Source organism: Mustela nigripes, chromosome 13 (assembly GCF_022355385.1).
Source record: "Mustela nigripes isolate SB6536 chromosome 13, MUSNIG.SB6536, whole genome shotgun sequence".
Taxonomy (NCBI): Eukaryota; Metazoa; Chordata; class Mammalia; order Carnivora; family Mustelidae; genus Mustela; species Mustela nigripes.
Window position 1 is genome coordinate 55878799 of NC_081569.1, and position 16390 is coordinate 55895188.

Here is a 16390-nt window from a genome sequence, read left to right on the forward strand (position 1 = left end):
ACCACTGTCTTGGGCTGACAAATGGATTGGAAATAAGCTACCCAACACTGGGAATGGGCCATTAATTTTAATCAAAGGTGATGCAGGAAGGCGAATGGGATGCATGACAATGTCAACAGCCCAGTAGGTGTTAAGAGACCACACAGCCTTCCTTGTTACTTGGTTGGGCCATTAGTTGAGGTTGGGTGAAGACAGAAAGCCACGTCTGGAATTGAATGACCAGGTCACTCCAAAATCTAATGGAGAACTCCTCATTTCAGAAATCACATTGTAATGCCATTAGAAGTCAAGGACAGCATTTAGAAAATACTGGAAGATTTTTTTTTTTTTTTAAACCAAGCACCTTGCTAGTTTTTTCCAACTTTGCCAAGCTCCCTTTTCCTGCCTCCTTTCCTTCTGAATGGATCATTGATATTTACAGAGGATCAGGAAATCGAACAGACTTAGAAAAAGATCTCAAAGCCTGTTTGCTTTTCAGAATTACATATTGTTAGTTGTAAAACTCTGGTAAATGCCAGAAACAATAGCATACCAAAGGAATTAAGCAGGGCAATTAATTCTCCGTAGTGATCTCATTGTCCTTGTCCCTTTCTGTGTTCTTGTGTATAGGAATAGTTTTACTAATTGAAACTAAACTTTCTTAATTGCTTTAATGAAAACATTTGTTTTATAATTGTAAAGGCCACTGTGCTTGTGCCTTACTGTAAATTGTCAATATTGCCTGATAACACTAGTGATATTCACGGTGGTGAAAGCCTTTTCTTTTAATCAGTAAGTATATTTCATTATTTTGAGTATTTTCAATTACCCAAAAAAAGGTAGCATATGACAGCCTGAATTAATGATATTTATAATAAAGACATAAAAATGCAGAAGGGACAAAGAAGCATTTTTATATCTCTGCTTCAGGTTTGTTAAGAAAGTTCATTTATTCTGACATAGCCGTGCATGCATAAGAAAGATATGTGTGGCTGCATTAGTAATTTTTACACATTTTTAAGAAAGAAAAGCAATTATATTGCTGTCTTGTTAATGAAACACTGTACAAGTAATAGTATTTGTTCTTCCTATAGATGAAGATCAGCTCCGTGCAAAGGGTTATGACAAAACACCAGACTTTATTTTACAAGTTCCAGTTGGTAAGTTCTTAAACTCTCTTATGCATTTGTTTATAGTAAAAGGGGATGTCTTTTCTCCATAGGTTAATTTTTTTTTACTTTTTGTTAATATTAGCAAATGTTTCCAGAGTAGATTAGCTTTAAATGGGTGAAATTATTGGAAAAGATTGTTTTAGAATGGTAGAAAATAATAGAGTCAGAGGAAATCTCTGCCTTAAAAATGTTTACCTATAATTTGAGAAGTAAACATGTCTTCGGAAAACATTTTGGGTGCCATTGTTAGGTCATTTCTCTAAATCCTGAATCTTTAAACATGGTTCCTCTGAAAAGCCAGGCTGGCTCACTTGGGTTTGCTTTCACAGAACTTGTCCACTTACAGAGGCAGTGCCAGAACAGGAGGGGGATTTTTTGAAAATGATGATGAAAATGAAAGGGATGTGATTATAGCATAAATGGTCTTTGTAGAAACGTATTGTGTTTTTTATAATTTCTTCCATCGACGACAGCAAGGGTCGAGCCTCTGCTCATTAATGTGAAGCACAGAGAGGCCTAGATAGAGCTTAGTATTTCCAATCTTCCCTTCTCTTTCCTCTGTATTAGTAATGCTTTGTCCCTTAGCCGTAGAAGGGCACATAATTCACTGGATTGAAAGCAAAGCCTCATTTGGTGATGAATGTAGCCACCAGGCCTACCTGCATGACCAGTTCTGGAGCTACTGGAATAGGTAAGGTCCCATTCTTTTTCTCTTAAGATAAACGATACACAGCTGAAATCTCATTAGAAAAAATATTTTGTTTAGCTGGTAAAAATGCTAGTAGCCTTTGTTTCTGGTGAATACCGAGACTTGATTAATGTATTCATTTCAGATAATTTAAACTTCTCTGCTTTCATAATGTGGATTCATTTTTTAAAACTAAAAATCTCTGCATACGGTCAAAATTAGTATATACTCTCTCTCATTTTCCATTTTACAGCGATAATACTGGTAGCGCTCAAAATAGGAATAATAAGGTGGAGTGCCTGTTATGATACTGACACTAACTTTTTATTGTTTGGCTGTGAAGTTTATGCTTACTCTCAGACCTTTAAAAAGATCATATCGTCAGCTGAGGGAAGTATCCAAATGATATCAAAGATCAAAACGATTTGCCTTCCAATAGAAAAACAGTTTACCTACCAACTTCGGTCAACAGTCCTAAAGGCATGGAAATCTCATCAATTAAGGGAAAAGGTTGAAGGGGAGGATGCTTTATTATCAAATTCCCACCATGTGCCTGGGCTTTCATATTCTCTCAGCTAATCCTCACAAGGAAGTTACCTTTCCCCCCCATTTTAAAGATAATTGATTCTCAGAAAGAAAATAAGGTGCCATACAGTTAGTCTGCATGCATTTGTATTTCTCGCTCCCAAACTCTGCACTTTCCCTTGCATTTCTAGTACAACTGTTGAAATTTTGGCTTTTTTCTATTATTGAAGTGCCACATTTCACACCATGCACTTTTTCCCCTTAGGATAGGAGGTAGGGCAAGGGGCAACCTTTCTAGGTTAACTGTGTTCCTCAGTCACTGGCCAACAGTAAGAATACAGTAGTAAGATGACACTGGCCCAGATCATTAAGCAATGAGACAGTAGCATCTGTGCACAATAGTCTTATCCTGCAGAAAAACAAAACAGAACAAAACAAAACAGAACAAAAAGACAAAAACAAAACAAACAAACAAAAAAAACAGTGACAGGCTACAGAATTTGGTATTATATTGTTACTCAGCTTTACAAAAGGCCAGCAGACCTCGTCCGTAGCAGCTGTGCTAAACTAAGCCCACTTTTTGCCATGGTAACAATGATCATGACAAAATGCTGAATGTAATGGCTTTCTTGATTTTCTTGTGTAATTGTGCGTAGCATCCGAGCTTTACTTTACAGGGATGGAGGAGAAAAGTGCAAAATGTTTTAGAAATCAATGCTGCTTCAGCGTTCCCTATCTTTTATTCAGCCATTATTCAAATTAGCAGTAATGTGGCAAATTGAATTTTAGATTTTTAGCAATTTTGTGAGTTTGAAATAGTAAAGAAAGCATCATCTTTGATGATATAGGGAAAGCAATGACAAGAAAATCAAATTGTGTAAGTTTAGGTTGCTAAAGCAGTTTTAATTCTACTAATAAACGAAACCATTATGCACGGAGACAGTTCCCCCACTCTGGTACTGGTCAAGCCTTTTATAAGGAACAATTACAAATGGAATTCTAAAGAGTAGAGCTTACTTGAAAATTCTAAAATCACGGTATTTTTTTTTTCCTAAAACAACCGTACTATTTATGGAGTACTTGCTATATGCTTAGCCCTCACTATTTTAGAGGCTGAATACTCTGGTCAGTCATGGGACCCCTACGCATTATTGACCCAGCCGGAGGGAGACTTAGCAAGGGATAATTTAATACAGTTTCCTTTGGACTGAATTCTAGATTATTTTGTTGTGTGCTACTTTTTCTAATGTGTTTACTTACGTGACTATTGGTTTACATTCCCTAACCATGTTCTTTGAATATGTACCAGACCTTGCACATGATTCATTCAGGGTATATTGTGCAATAAGGGAAAGTCAGCCTGGATTTTGAATGTTCCAGCTCATCCAAGGAAGAAATACTCTACACAGAATTCAGTAGTTTTACCAAATGTCTGCAGACAGGCCAAGAAATGGAAGTAGTGGTGATATTCAAAATGGCACATGGAGGCATTTACTTGGAGATGAAATTTTGATTATAATAGTGATATGGACTTACCAACGATAGTACATTTTGACAGGAGAACTTAGCCTACTTATGAATGTATGGTATCCTACTCTTCATATTTTGCCTCAACACAACTCACAAAGTAGTTGCCGAAATTATTCAGACTGGAGGAACTCCTCTCTCCCACCTGTAGGTAGCCATTCAAGGAAGCTGTTGGCTGGTTGGCATTTGGGCTAATTACTTTATTTGTGTGATAAGCTTCTAGTTGTCATAAATACTGTTATCAAATTGTCATACTATTTTTAGATTAAATGCTGGATTTTACAATTAAGACTGTTCAATTAATATTTGTAGAATCATGACCTTATAAAAACCCATTTTCTCACATAAGTAACTACAGAGCCCTTAATTTTAGTTTAATGTTTCTACAACAGTTTCCTTTTTTTCTTACTCTTCCTTTCAGCATCTTTGACAAAGTTGATCAGACCCTACATCTTTATTAAAACATCTTTTCTTGAATTCTGAGAGATACTCTTCGGGTTGCTTCCTGCCATCCTAGCAGCATACTCAGTTTGCTTTGCTGGCTTTTCCTCCTCCCGGGTCTACACTGGAGCTGAGTCCTGGAACTCAGTGCTCAGCCCACTTCCCTTTGCTATCCACTTTCACTTGCAGGGGTCTCTTTTGGAGATTTCATTGGAGACTATGGTTTTTATGCCATCTCTATAATAATAACTCCTAATTTTTGCTGTCAGCCCTAATATTTCCGCTGAGTACAAATTTGTTTATACAACAGTCCATTCAGTACCTCCTCTTGGATATCCAATAGGTATCTGAGACCTAAAATGTCTAACACTAAACCCTTGATTTTCCTCCCCAGGCTTGGGGCTCCCCCAGTTCCTCCCAACCTCATCTAACAGTGCCACCATTTGCCCAAATACTCGACCCAAAAACCCAAACCTATCACCAACCTACAAGAAAGTCCTTTCAGCTCCATCTTTGTCATAACTCAGATCATGCCTCAGTATCCCCTTCTTCGCTGCCCTCACCTCACTGTCTGTCATCATCTCTTAAACTGTTGCTGTAGCTCCCGAACTGATCTCCAGACATTAACCTTTACACTCCTGTGGTCTGTTTTTCATACCCTGGCCAGAGTGACTCTTAGGAAATACAAATCAGATTATGTCACTTCCTGCTCAAAACCCCTCAGTGACTTCCCATCATAATCCAAATAAAATCCAAACTCTTTCCCATGATATTCAGAGCCGTGCATGATCTGGCTGTCCTCTACCCCTACTTGTCTGCACACTTGTCTCTTCCCTTCCTCCCTGCCCCTTCGACTAAGGCTCCCTCTCTCTCTTATACTTCTGTAGCCACACTGGTTTTCTGGGCCTTCCTTAAATCTACACTGCTTATTTCTACTTCAGAACTCTTACTCTGGCTAATTCTTCTACTTGGAGTTTTCTTCATTTGGGTCTCCATATGGTGAGCTTCTCATATCATTCAGATGTCTACTCAAATTTCCCTCCTCAGGGATACCTTCCATGACCACCCAGTCTAAATGGCCTCACCTCAGTCATCTCTCCCTCCTCACTGGGTTGGACTTTTCTTCATAATATTTATCCCTATCCGAGTGAAAGAATAAACACTGATATAAGCAACAATTTGTTTGAATACAAGTCTCTATTAAAGAGCTTTATGTTGCTATTGTTAATTACTATATGCAGTATGCCCCTCAGTCCTTTGTAATCAAAGTATCAAGAATTTTCCCTGGATTAATTAACCTCAGAACAATTTACATTTTGCAATGCCATCACCTTCCCTGAAGTCAAAGTCTTTGAGTACAGAACAGTAAGCTGCCTTTCCAGTGTGCAAGTCCCTATCCTGGGTATGAACTTTGATCAAGGAGTGCCTCAGATCTCCACAGTCTCTATTTATGTGGAGCTAAAGGAAATAAAGAGTACTTCTGAGAAGCAGCACTTGGACCATAACATAGCCCCAAATTATATAAGGCTCTATATATGATTGTAAAGAAAAAACTTACATATTTAGATATATATGTATTTATATATCCTATATTTACATAGAGCTATAAATACAAATGGTATAGAAACCATATTTCCTTGTACAATCAACACCCCAGAAGCCTTCTCATTCGACTTCTTTAACCAAAATGTGAATTCTTTGACAATTTGATCTATATTAGTAAGTATATTTTCATATCTGAGGGTGACAGAAAAAGAAAAAAGTAATTCTATAATCTGAGGCCAAGTTTCATACATGGGTTCTGTACGTACATGTGGCCTTTGAGAGAAGTAGGAGCAGACACGCTGTGCTCACTCACTTCCAGTAATATTAAGTGACCCTAAAGAGCAAAACTCCACAAGCAGCTAGGCAGCATGCGCATAGTGCCCAACAACTACTGGTCACAAATGTGGATATCTCAGCTGCACATTCAGCCCTGCCAGCTGCCATTCTGGACACACACTGGCCTCCGTGAGAAGCTGAAGGGCAGTTTGTAGATACATCTCTTTACTTCGCTCAGAGAGGATCGACACTGACTGCCAAGCACAAGGCCAAGTTCGGTTTCAACGTGATTTCCTGTTTTAGTGATCCTTGAAACAAGGGAGGGAATCTCTCCTGTTCTCTCCTGTTCTTGCCACTTTCCGGTCCCATGACCAGGAACAACTTACTTTATCTCCCCAGATCTTTGTTTTCTCCCATAAAATGGTGTCAGTCATACCTTCTTGACCACATGGTCATGAAGATTAGTTATTTAAAACACGTAAAGCTCTTTCAAAGTGCCTGGCAGTCAACAAATATTAGTTCCCCTGTGTCTCTTTCTTCTGTATATCCCTGTTTGATGGAATTTAGAGGTCTTCTGAGTAGACATTTTTATCTACCTTCTTGGCCAGATAAACTCCTCCTGGACTACTCAGCTTGGCTGACATCCCTTTGGGAAACCTTCCTGCATTCCAAGCTTGAGTTTGATACCCACTCCTGTGTTCTGCTAGTAATTTCATAACATGTGTCAAATATTGTAATTTCTTATTTACTTGTCACCTTCCTCCAGTTAATACTGAGTTTCATCTTATCTACATGTTATATCTATCATCAAATGCCCAAAAGCTGGTAAAATACCTGGCTGGTGGAGGGGCTAGTAGGTGATCAGTTCTAAGGTCCCTGCTCCATGGAGTGTAGCCTAGATAGGGATTGGGGGAATATACAGCAAGTGGGATGTCCCCTTGGTCTTGCAAAATCCTCACCCCATGGGTTAGGATACAACCCAAAGGGTCCAGAGCAGAATCCTCTATAGTTTTGGGCCAGGCCATGAGTCTCTCTTGAATCGTTCTAAATAGCAGAATCAAAGGAAGCAAATACATGTATCTTCCAAAGTCATTTTTTGTACTGGTGTTAGGATCTGAGGGGAAATGAGCACCAGAGGAAATATGGTCTTGATCACATTTATGTATCACTGAAAAGATTAAGAGCTGAGCTCCATATGTCAGAATTTTGAACCTTTGGCTCCAGAGAGTCTACTCTCCTAGAGGCAATGCTAAGCTAATTCCTTCTGCCACAAGAATTGATTTGACTTAAGTTCTTACCTCTAAGTATATTTTAAAGATTGGTTATTTACTCAATGGTTTAGCAATTGCTTTCTCTGGTCTGTGCTGCCTTGAGAGGTGAGGCATTTAGAATGGGGCTGCCTACTAGTTAGAGTCAAGGAAGGTATTTTTTTCAGAGGATGGCCAAAGTTTTTCCTGTATTAAGATACTTCCTGGAAGCCTGCAATTAGCCAAATCACAGATTTCTAGTTATTTCAGTCCTGTTAAAAACAAGGCTGATCACATCTGTCTTAAGTTGGAGTATGTGCCTCAGCATAGAAGCTCTTGCAAACCTTCAATTACAACAGCCTCAGAAGGCTCTGCTCCGGTATACTAACAAGTAGTCATCAGCAACAACAAGAGACAGATTGACTAATAATTAGCAAATGCACTGGAGAGGACTTCTCTAAAGGTAAAATATAATAATTTACTTTTCCATCTCTTAGAGTGGAGGTGGTTTTGAGATATTGATGTTCCGTTGTTCCAGACAAATATTTGACACTGTTATTAGCTGGAATAACCTCGAAATATTTGAAAAGGATGAAGGAACTGTCTGCTGTGTCTGTAGTACTTTTATAAGAATGATTTTTCGGGGTGCTTGGGTGGCTCAGGAGGTAGGGCCTCTGCCTTCAGCTCGGGTCATGATCTCAGGGTCCTGGGATCGAGTCCTACATCAGGCTCTCTGCTCAGTGGGGAGCCTGCTTCCCTACCCCTCCCTCTGTCTGCCTGTCTGCCTGCTTGAGATCTCTGTCAGATAAATAGATTTTTTAAAAAAAGAATGAATTCTTATAACATTTTTTTTCTGCATTTGCAATGTGAAATGCAAGAATTTTCCCAACCAAGGAACTCATATTGACTGCTGTTGTTAATTATTTTCCATGTTGACTTTAAATCCAGAACTGAATAAGGAATAGAAATGTTCCTTATGTTAAGTGATATTTGCAATAAAGAGACAGTTGTTAAATAACTGGAATGGGTTGAAGGACTAAAGAGAAAGCAAATAGACATACAAAGAAATATTAATGAATTGTAGTTTCTCAGAATGATATCTGATTAGTCTTCAGGCATGCACAAAATTTGGGAGAGTGGGGGGAATAGAGAGTGTATTGACCAGTTTTCCAAAATCAGGGGATCAAAGAATTGTTGAAAGGATGACTCTTCTGCTGACCCACCCACTTCTGCTGGTGATAGAATTAATGGGTCCCATATGCTTCAGAAAAGTTGCCTCACACCAAACTAACAAGCAAATGCTTGGGCAATGATTCTGAAGATGGAAACACAGCCATGATGATCATACAGAGAGAGTGAGGGAAGAATAATAGAGATTCTGCCAATAGGAAGTGACCCAGGAACATGGATAGAGTTAGGAGCCCAAGAATACAGAATCCATTTCTGAGACTCATTCTAGAATACTGGAGATCATATTGAAACTGATGCGAAAATGGCACGGGGGCGTAGGTCAGTGATTCTCAAACTTCACCATGTATTGAAAGCACATGAGGGGCATTTTAAAAATACTAATGTGGGTCTTTTCCCTGGGGAACTGATTTAATTGATGTTGGGTAGAGCCTGGACCTTGGGAGTTTTTCTTTTTTTTTGAAAACCTTAGGTGATCATGCCAAATCTACATGCAGTACTGATGTCAACTTCTTTACCTAGCCTTGGCTAGGTATTTGCCCAACAGCCCTTGTGTTTGTAGCCTTTCTGTTTTCAAACAGAGCGTTGATGAGAGGATTAAAGCCTTATTAAGGAATAAAAATTCAGATCAGCAAGCATTATGACAGGTGGTAGAGACCCACCCTCTGTTATGGAGGGGGCTGATAGTAAAGCCTGAGGCCATAAATTGCAGGGATGGGACCTGAACCTAGATTTCCCTCTGAATTCACACCTGTATGCCTTCTGTCCCACCAGGCAGTTGCATGTCAGCCCAGCCGTGGTGAGAAATCTGTTTTAAGCGGCTACTTTACTCTGTTAATGGGTTTACAGAGCGGATCTAAAATCTCTCCAGCACATGTGGTTTAGATATTTACCTCCATAAAGTTAGCGAAAAATGGGCCAGCTATTCCTTCTTGCTTTCTCAAGAGCTCTTATTCTATGTTCAAAATATGTATCTGTAGGATTATTATAAAAGCCTGTCATATATACCAGTATACCCAGAATATAATAACCCCTGAATTGTTGGATTTGAAATCCATAGAATTAGAGAAGTCTTTTGTATATGGCTCGCATTCACAAATTCTGACTGAACTGTGTGAAGATTGGTCTGAATTCAGAAGAGAACTGGACCTGGAACATTTGTTAAGAAATGTTTAATTTTAAATGGAGTTCTTTTTTTTTTTTTTTTTTAATTTCTGAATTGCAGTTGGTTGCACATAAAAAGCAAGTCTATTTTAATAAATAATAGTTTTAAAAATAGCCTTATTGAGGTGTAATTGACATAATAAACTGCATATACTTAAAGTATACAATTTGACAAGTTTTGACACATGTTTATATAAACTTAAAAATTATCATATTGATATTGATATTGAACATACATTCCTACCACCCCTAAAGTTCTTGGGCCTCCTTAGAGACCTTCCTCTCAGTCTCTTCACCCAGGCAACCATTAATTGGCTTTCTTCACTATAGATTCAGGAATCATAAAGCATGTACTTTATGGAATGGAATCATAAAGCATGTACTTTGGCTTGCTCTTTATTTTTTGTATTGTTTTGTTATGCATTTGGTTTTTTGTTTGTTTTTTGCTTTAGCTATACTATTATTTGTTTATCTGTTCACCTACTAATTGACATTTAGGTTGTTTCTAGTTCTTGCTATTAGCAATAAAGCTCCTTTAAATAGTTATGTAAAAATATGGTTTCATTTCTCTTAGCCAAATACTTCGGAATGAAATGGTTGGGATGTAACAATAAATGTATGTTGACCTTTCTGCAAAATGATTAAACCGTTTACCAAAGTGGCTATACCATTTTACATTCCCACCAGCAGTTTGATAGTTTCAGGTGTTCCCCACCACCTGGTATGTTCTGTCTTTTTAACTTTAGGCTATCTAAGAGTTGTATAGTAGTGTCTCGGTGTGATTTTAATTTCCATTTCTATAATGACAAGTGGCATTGAGAATCTTTTTACATGCTTGTTTGCTACCTCTCTTCTTTGGAGAAGTGACTGTTCAAGTCTTTGGCTCATTTTTTGAGTTCTTTCCATATTGTGTTTTGGAAGTTTTAAAAAAAAAATATTCCGGGGGCGCCTGGGTGGCTCAGTGGGTTAAGCCACTGCCTTCGGCTCAGGTCATGATCTCAGGGTCCTGGGATCGAGCCCCGCATCGGACTCTCTGCTCCGCAGGGAGCCTGCTTCCCTCTCTCTCTCTGCCTGCCTCTCTGCCTACTTGTGATCTCTGTGTGTCAAATAAATAAATAAAATCTTTAAAAAAAAAAATTCCGGATAGAAGTCTTTTATCAGGGGCACTTGGGTGGCTCAGTGGGTTAAAGCCTCTGCCTTCGGCTCAGGTCATGATCCTGGAGTCCTGGGATCGAGCCCCGCATCGGGCTCTCTGCTCAGTGGGGAGCCTGCTTCCCCTTCTCTCTCTCCCTGCCTCTTTGCCTACTTGTGATCTCTGTCTGTCAAATAAATAAATAAAATCCTAAAAAGAAAAAAATTTTTAAAAAAAAGAAGTCTTTTATCAGACATGTGATCAAATGTGAAATATTGTCTCCTAGTCTGTTGCTTGTCTTTTCATTCTCTGAACAATTTAATTTTAATAAAGTGTAATTTACCTAGTTTTCTTTTATGGATTATGCCTTTGATGTCACATCTAGGAAATCTTAAAGATTAAAAGATCTAAAGAAATCGCAGAGGCACCTGGCTGGCTTAGTGAGTGAAAGATGTGACTCTTGATCTTGGGATTGTGAGTTCAAGCTCCATGTTGGGTGTAGAGATTACTTAAAATTGAAAAGAATCTTTTAAAAAAATCATAAAGATTCCCCCTTTTTTCCTATAAAATTTATTTTAGGGTACCTGGTTGGCTCAGTCAGTTAAGGGTCTGCCTTCAGCTCAGGTCATGATCCCAAGGTCCTAGATAGAGTCCCGTATCAGGCTACCTCCTCAGCAGGGAGTCGTCTTCTTCCCCCTCCCTCTGCTCCTCCTGCTTGTGTGCTCTCGCTCTCTCTTTGTCAAATAAATAAGTAAAATCTTAAAAAAAAAAAAAAAAAGATTTATTTTAGATTTACATTTAGGTCTAGCATCTATTTGCAGTTAATTTTTATATATGGCATGATATGTGGATCAAAGCTCATTTTCTAGCAAAATATGCAGTTGTTTCAGAACCATTTGTTGTAAAGACAACTAAATAGCCTTTGCACACTTGTCAAAAATCAATTGATCATTTACGTGTAGGCCTTTTTCTGAATTCTCTATTTTGTTCCATTGATCAATTTGTCTATATCAGTTCTCTACTATCTTGATCACTATAGCTATATTTTTAGAAACTATATAAATTCTCGAACTTTTTATTTTTCTTTTTCAAAGTGGTTTTTGTCTGTGCTAGGCCCTTTGCATTACTATATAAATTTTAGAATCATCTTATATAAATTCACCCCAAAAAAGTCTATTGGGATTTTGATAGGGATTACATTGAATTTGTAGGTCAATTTGATAATAATTGATATCTTAACAATATTGAGTCTTCTGACCCGTGATCACAGTATCTCTCCATTTATTTAGGTCTTTTAATATTTGTCATAAAAATGCCCTGTAGGTTTCAGTGTACAAATCTCTCACATTTTCATTAGATTGATCCCTATGTGTTTTATATTGCTTGATTCTTTTAGAAGTGACAGTCTTGGGGGTGCCTGGGTGGCTCAGTCCGTTAAGCATCTGACTCTTGGTTTTAGCTCAGATCATGATCTCAGGGCTGTGAGATCAAGCCCCACATTGGGCTTCATACTGTGTGGAGCCTGCTTAAGATTCTCTCTCTCCCTCTGCCGCTTGCCCCTACTCATGCACAACATGTGTGTGCTCTCTAAATAAATAAATAAATAAATAAATAAGAAGTGATGGTTTTTGTTTTAATCTCCAATTGTTCGTTGTTACTACAGAGGAATACAGTTGATTTTTTATGTTGATTTACACCCTATAACTCTGTAAAACTCATTTTAATACTTTACTCTTTTGGTAGATGCCATAGGATTTTCTGTGTAGACATCCATATCACTTGTAAATAAAGACAGTTTCACTTTTTTTTTTTTTTTTCAATTTGGATGCCTTTTTTTTTTCTTTCTTAACTGCACTGGCTAGAATCTCCTATACAAGGGTATAAATAGTGGTGAACAACATACATCGCCTTCCTGGGGGGAAAAGCATCCAATCTTTCACGTTAAAAATAACAGTAGCTGGGGCGCCTTGGTGGCTCAGTGGGTTAAGCCGCTGCCTTCGGCTCGGGTCATGGTCGCAGGGTCCTGGGATCGAGCCCCGCGTCGGGCTCTCTGCTCAGCCGGGAGCCTGCTTCCTTCTCTCTCTCTGCCTGCCTCCCTGCCTGCTTCTGATCTCTCTTCTGTCAAATAAATAAATAAAATCTTTAAAAAAAAATAAAATAACATTAGCTATCAGTTTTTGTAGATGTTCTCTATCAGGTCAAGGAAACTCCTTACCATTCCTAGCTTGCTGAGAGATTTTTATCAAAAATGGATGTTGGATTTTGTCAAGTGCTTTTCTGTGTCAATTAAGATGGTCAAATGGGCAGTATCTTTTTTTTATTATTAATAGGTTAAAATGGTGAATTATAGTGATCATGTACTGAATATTACACCAACCTTGCATTCCTGGATAAATTCCACTTGGTCATGAAAAAGTATCTTTTTTATATTTCATTGGATTTGATTTGTTGAAGATGTGTTAAGAACTTTTTCTTTTACATTTATGAGTGATACTCATCTGTGGTTTATTTTTCCTGCTAAGTCTTTGTCTGGTATTAGAGTAATGCTGGCTCATAGTATGAGTTAGGAGGTTTCCCCTCCTATTCAATTTTCTGGAAAAGTTTGTGCAGATTTGTTTATATTTCTTTCTTAACTGTTAGGTAGAATTTTCTAGTCAAACATCTGTGCCTATTTTTGTTGTTGGAAGGTTTTTAACTAGAAAATTAACTTGTTTAATAGATGTAAGGATGATTCAGGTTGGTTTTTGTTTTTGTTTTGGGGGTTTCTTTGTGGACTTTAGTACTTTGTATCTTTCAAAAAATTTGTTCATCTAAATTGAGAGATGTATTGAGATAAGCGTCCTCAGAATATCCCCTTTTTCTTCTAATAGCAGTAGAATATGTCTGTAGTGATGTCAACTTTTTCATTCCTGATATTGATAACTGTAGCTTCTCACCAGATCAGTCAGCCTGCCTGGAGGTTTATCAGTTTTATGGTCTTCTGAAAGAACCAATTTTTAGTTGTATTGATTGTTGCTATTTTTCTTTCTTTTCTTTCATTGATTTCGAATGTAATCTGTATATTTTTTCCTTTTGTTTAGTTTCACTTTCACTTTCTCTTCTTTTTCTAGTTTTCTAAGGGAGAAGCCTGAAGTTATAGATTCAAAACCATTCTGTTTTTCTGAGATAGGTAATTTAGTGCTGTAAATTTACCTCAAAGAACTATAGTGGCTGTATTCCACAAAATTTTGTATGTAGGGTTTTCATATTTATTTTGTTCCAAATACTTTCTAATTTTTCTTTTCATTTCTTCATTAATTCACAGACCATGTAGATGTATTTAGGGCATTTTGTCCCCAAATATTTGAAAATTTTCACATTGTCTTCTTATTATTCATTTCTAATTTAATTCCATTGAGGTCAGAAACAAATTTGCATCCTTTAAAAATTTATTTAGATTTCTTTTATGGCCTAGACTACAGCTATCTTGGTAAGTGTTCCATGTGCACTTGAAAAGAAAGTTTGTTCTGCTATTATAAGTAGACTATGCTATAATTGGCAATTCGGTCAAATTGATCAATTAATGTTCAAGTCATACATGTACTGATCAATATTCTGTCATATACTCAAGGAAGACCTACAGATACTCTTTGGAATTCTCTCTCTATGCAGCTTTCTTCTGGTATTCTGTCCTACAGATTCTGACTGCCTGGTCTTCCCATCCTTCCAACTCTTTTTCTTCAAATCAGAGAGACCCACTGAGCCTCACCTAGGTTCTTCGTCTTCACACTGCAGCCTGAAAATTCTCTCCAAGAAGTGAGTTGGGGGCTGGCCTTTTTTTTTCCTATCACTCAGAGATCATTGTTCCTCATTGCTCTCATCATCTGTCATCATCTATTCCATTTGTTTATTTATTTCCAGCAGGAGGATAAATCCAGTCCCTGTTACCCTTCTGTTGCCACTTGGCTCCAAGTAGATGTCTCTCAATTATGGTTTTTAACACATAGTTCAACACATCATAAACAATTTGTCTTATTCAGTGTAAACCTTATAAGTGTATTTGCTATTTAAGTTATAGATTTCATTGTTACTATACACAAATTTTCTTAAGCATCAACTATGAATAGAATATGCGAAAGGATTGTGTACATCTTCAGGTTTCTTCCTTTTGATCTCTCTCTCTCTCTGTCTCTCTCTCTGTCTCTAGGTCTCTTTCTCCCAGGATCCTTACAGTTGCAATAGGAATTTCAGTTACTATGTTTTGCCCAGCATAGGGAAAGGCTTTGGTATGGTCAAGGCCAAAGATTGGATAATAAGCGTATGGTTGTTAGAAGGCAGCTTTCTTCAGTCATCTTTCATTAGCATTGACCAAGGGCTTCTGCTGCCACTTGGACTGATATAAATCTGGCTATGTTTTGGTGAGACAGAGCCTTGTTCATGGAATTTATGCCTTTTCTCTGCCTCTACATTTTAGAGACATGTTTTCTCATTTCTGAGCATCTTGTGGTATTTGGTATCATTCAAGAATCTCTTGGGTTGGGTGACTTACAGATGATGAGGCTGCATTGCCCTAGTTTGCCCTTGCTCATTCTCCTCTCACATGTGTAGAGTATGGAAAATGAGCCATGAATACAATTTGCATGTCTCATACTCTTCTTCTCATAAAGCAAAAACCTGTGTGGACACATAACAACAATGGTAAACTTCCTTTCCTTCTCATTTCTAATTGACCCTGAAAGTCATGCTCTCATAAAAACTAAACCCCTACTATGAATTCCATTTATGCACTTATTCCATTTAGCACAAGCAAATTAGATTCTCTTCTGTTTTCTTGTTCTCTCCTTTATATTCTTAGTCTACTTATGATTTATGTATTCCATTCTCTTGTTTCACTCTCTTTCCTACCTGAATCGCTAACATCAAGATGTTTTACCATTTTGTTCATCCTTATTTTCTTACAGGGATTCTGCCAGCAAGGTTAACAATCCTGTTAACCCCTTCCTACTTCTCCTTATATTTTTCTCTTTGCCATTTTCTTCCCTTTATCACTGGCAGCTTTGCTAACCACCACCACCTACACATTTTAAATTTAGTCCTATAGCATCCCTGATAGCTCATTCCAAGTGATCATAAATTCAAAATTAATGCAAAATTCCTTTATTTAGCAAAAAGAGGTTTTTTTAATTCATAAAGCTCATCAACTTATGTAGATGTGAGTCTATCATAGTCATCCCAGACAGCTTCAGCTATAACACTTGCAGAGTGTTCTATATTAATTATAAAGTGGTAAAAGTGAAGTCAAATGGTTGTGAGCGTAGGTCAGGTGTAAAACCATATTGACTCGGCACTAGACCAAAATTTTGATCAGCTCCAGCTGCCTTTCATTATTTTAATGTAAAATGAATATCTTTCCTACTACATATTCCTAATGCAACATGTTCTAGCAAAATGGTCCATCAGTAGTAGCATAGATATATGATTAAGTTCAGTAGAAATGTATTGAATTCCTTGATGTAGGGATAGCATA

The 16390-nt window shown here is 37.6% G+C and overlaps 1 protein-coding gene across 6 annotated transcripts in view; it reads left to right on the forward strand.

The window, feature by feature from the left end:
* CDIN1 (CDAN1 interacting nuclease 1) overlaps nucleotides 1–16390 on the forward strand; it is a 203824-nt gene that overhangs the window by 104318 nt on the left and 83116 nt on the right. For all 6 annotated transcript variants that reach the window (XM_059372468.1, XM_059372471.1, XM_059372470.1 and 3 more), the window contains 2 exons: nucleotides 1074–1139; nucleotides 1737–1842. In XM_059372468.1, coding sequence (XP_059228451.1) covers nucleotides 1074–1139; nucleotides 1737–1842 — 172 coding nt within the window. The remainder of the gene's footprint in view (nucleotides 1–1073; nucleotides 1140–1736; nucleotides 1843–16390) is intronic.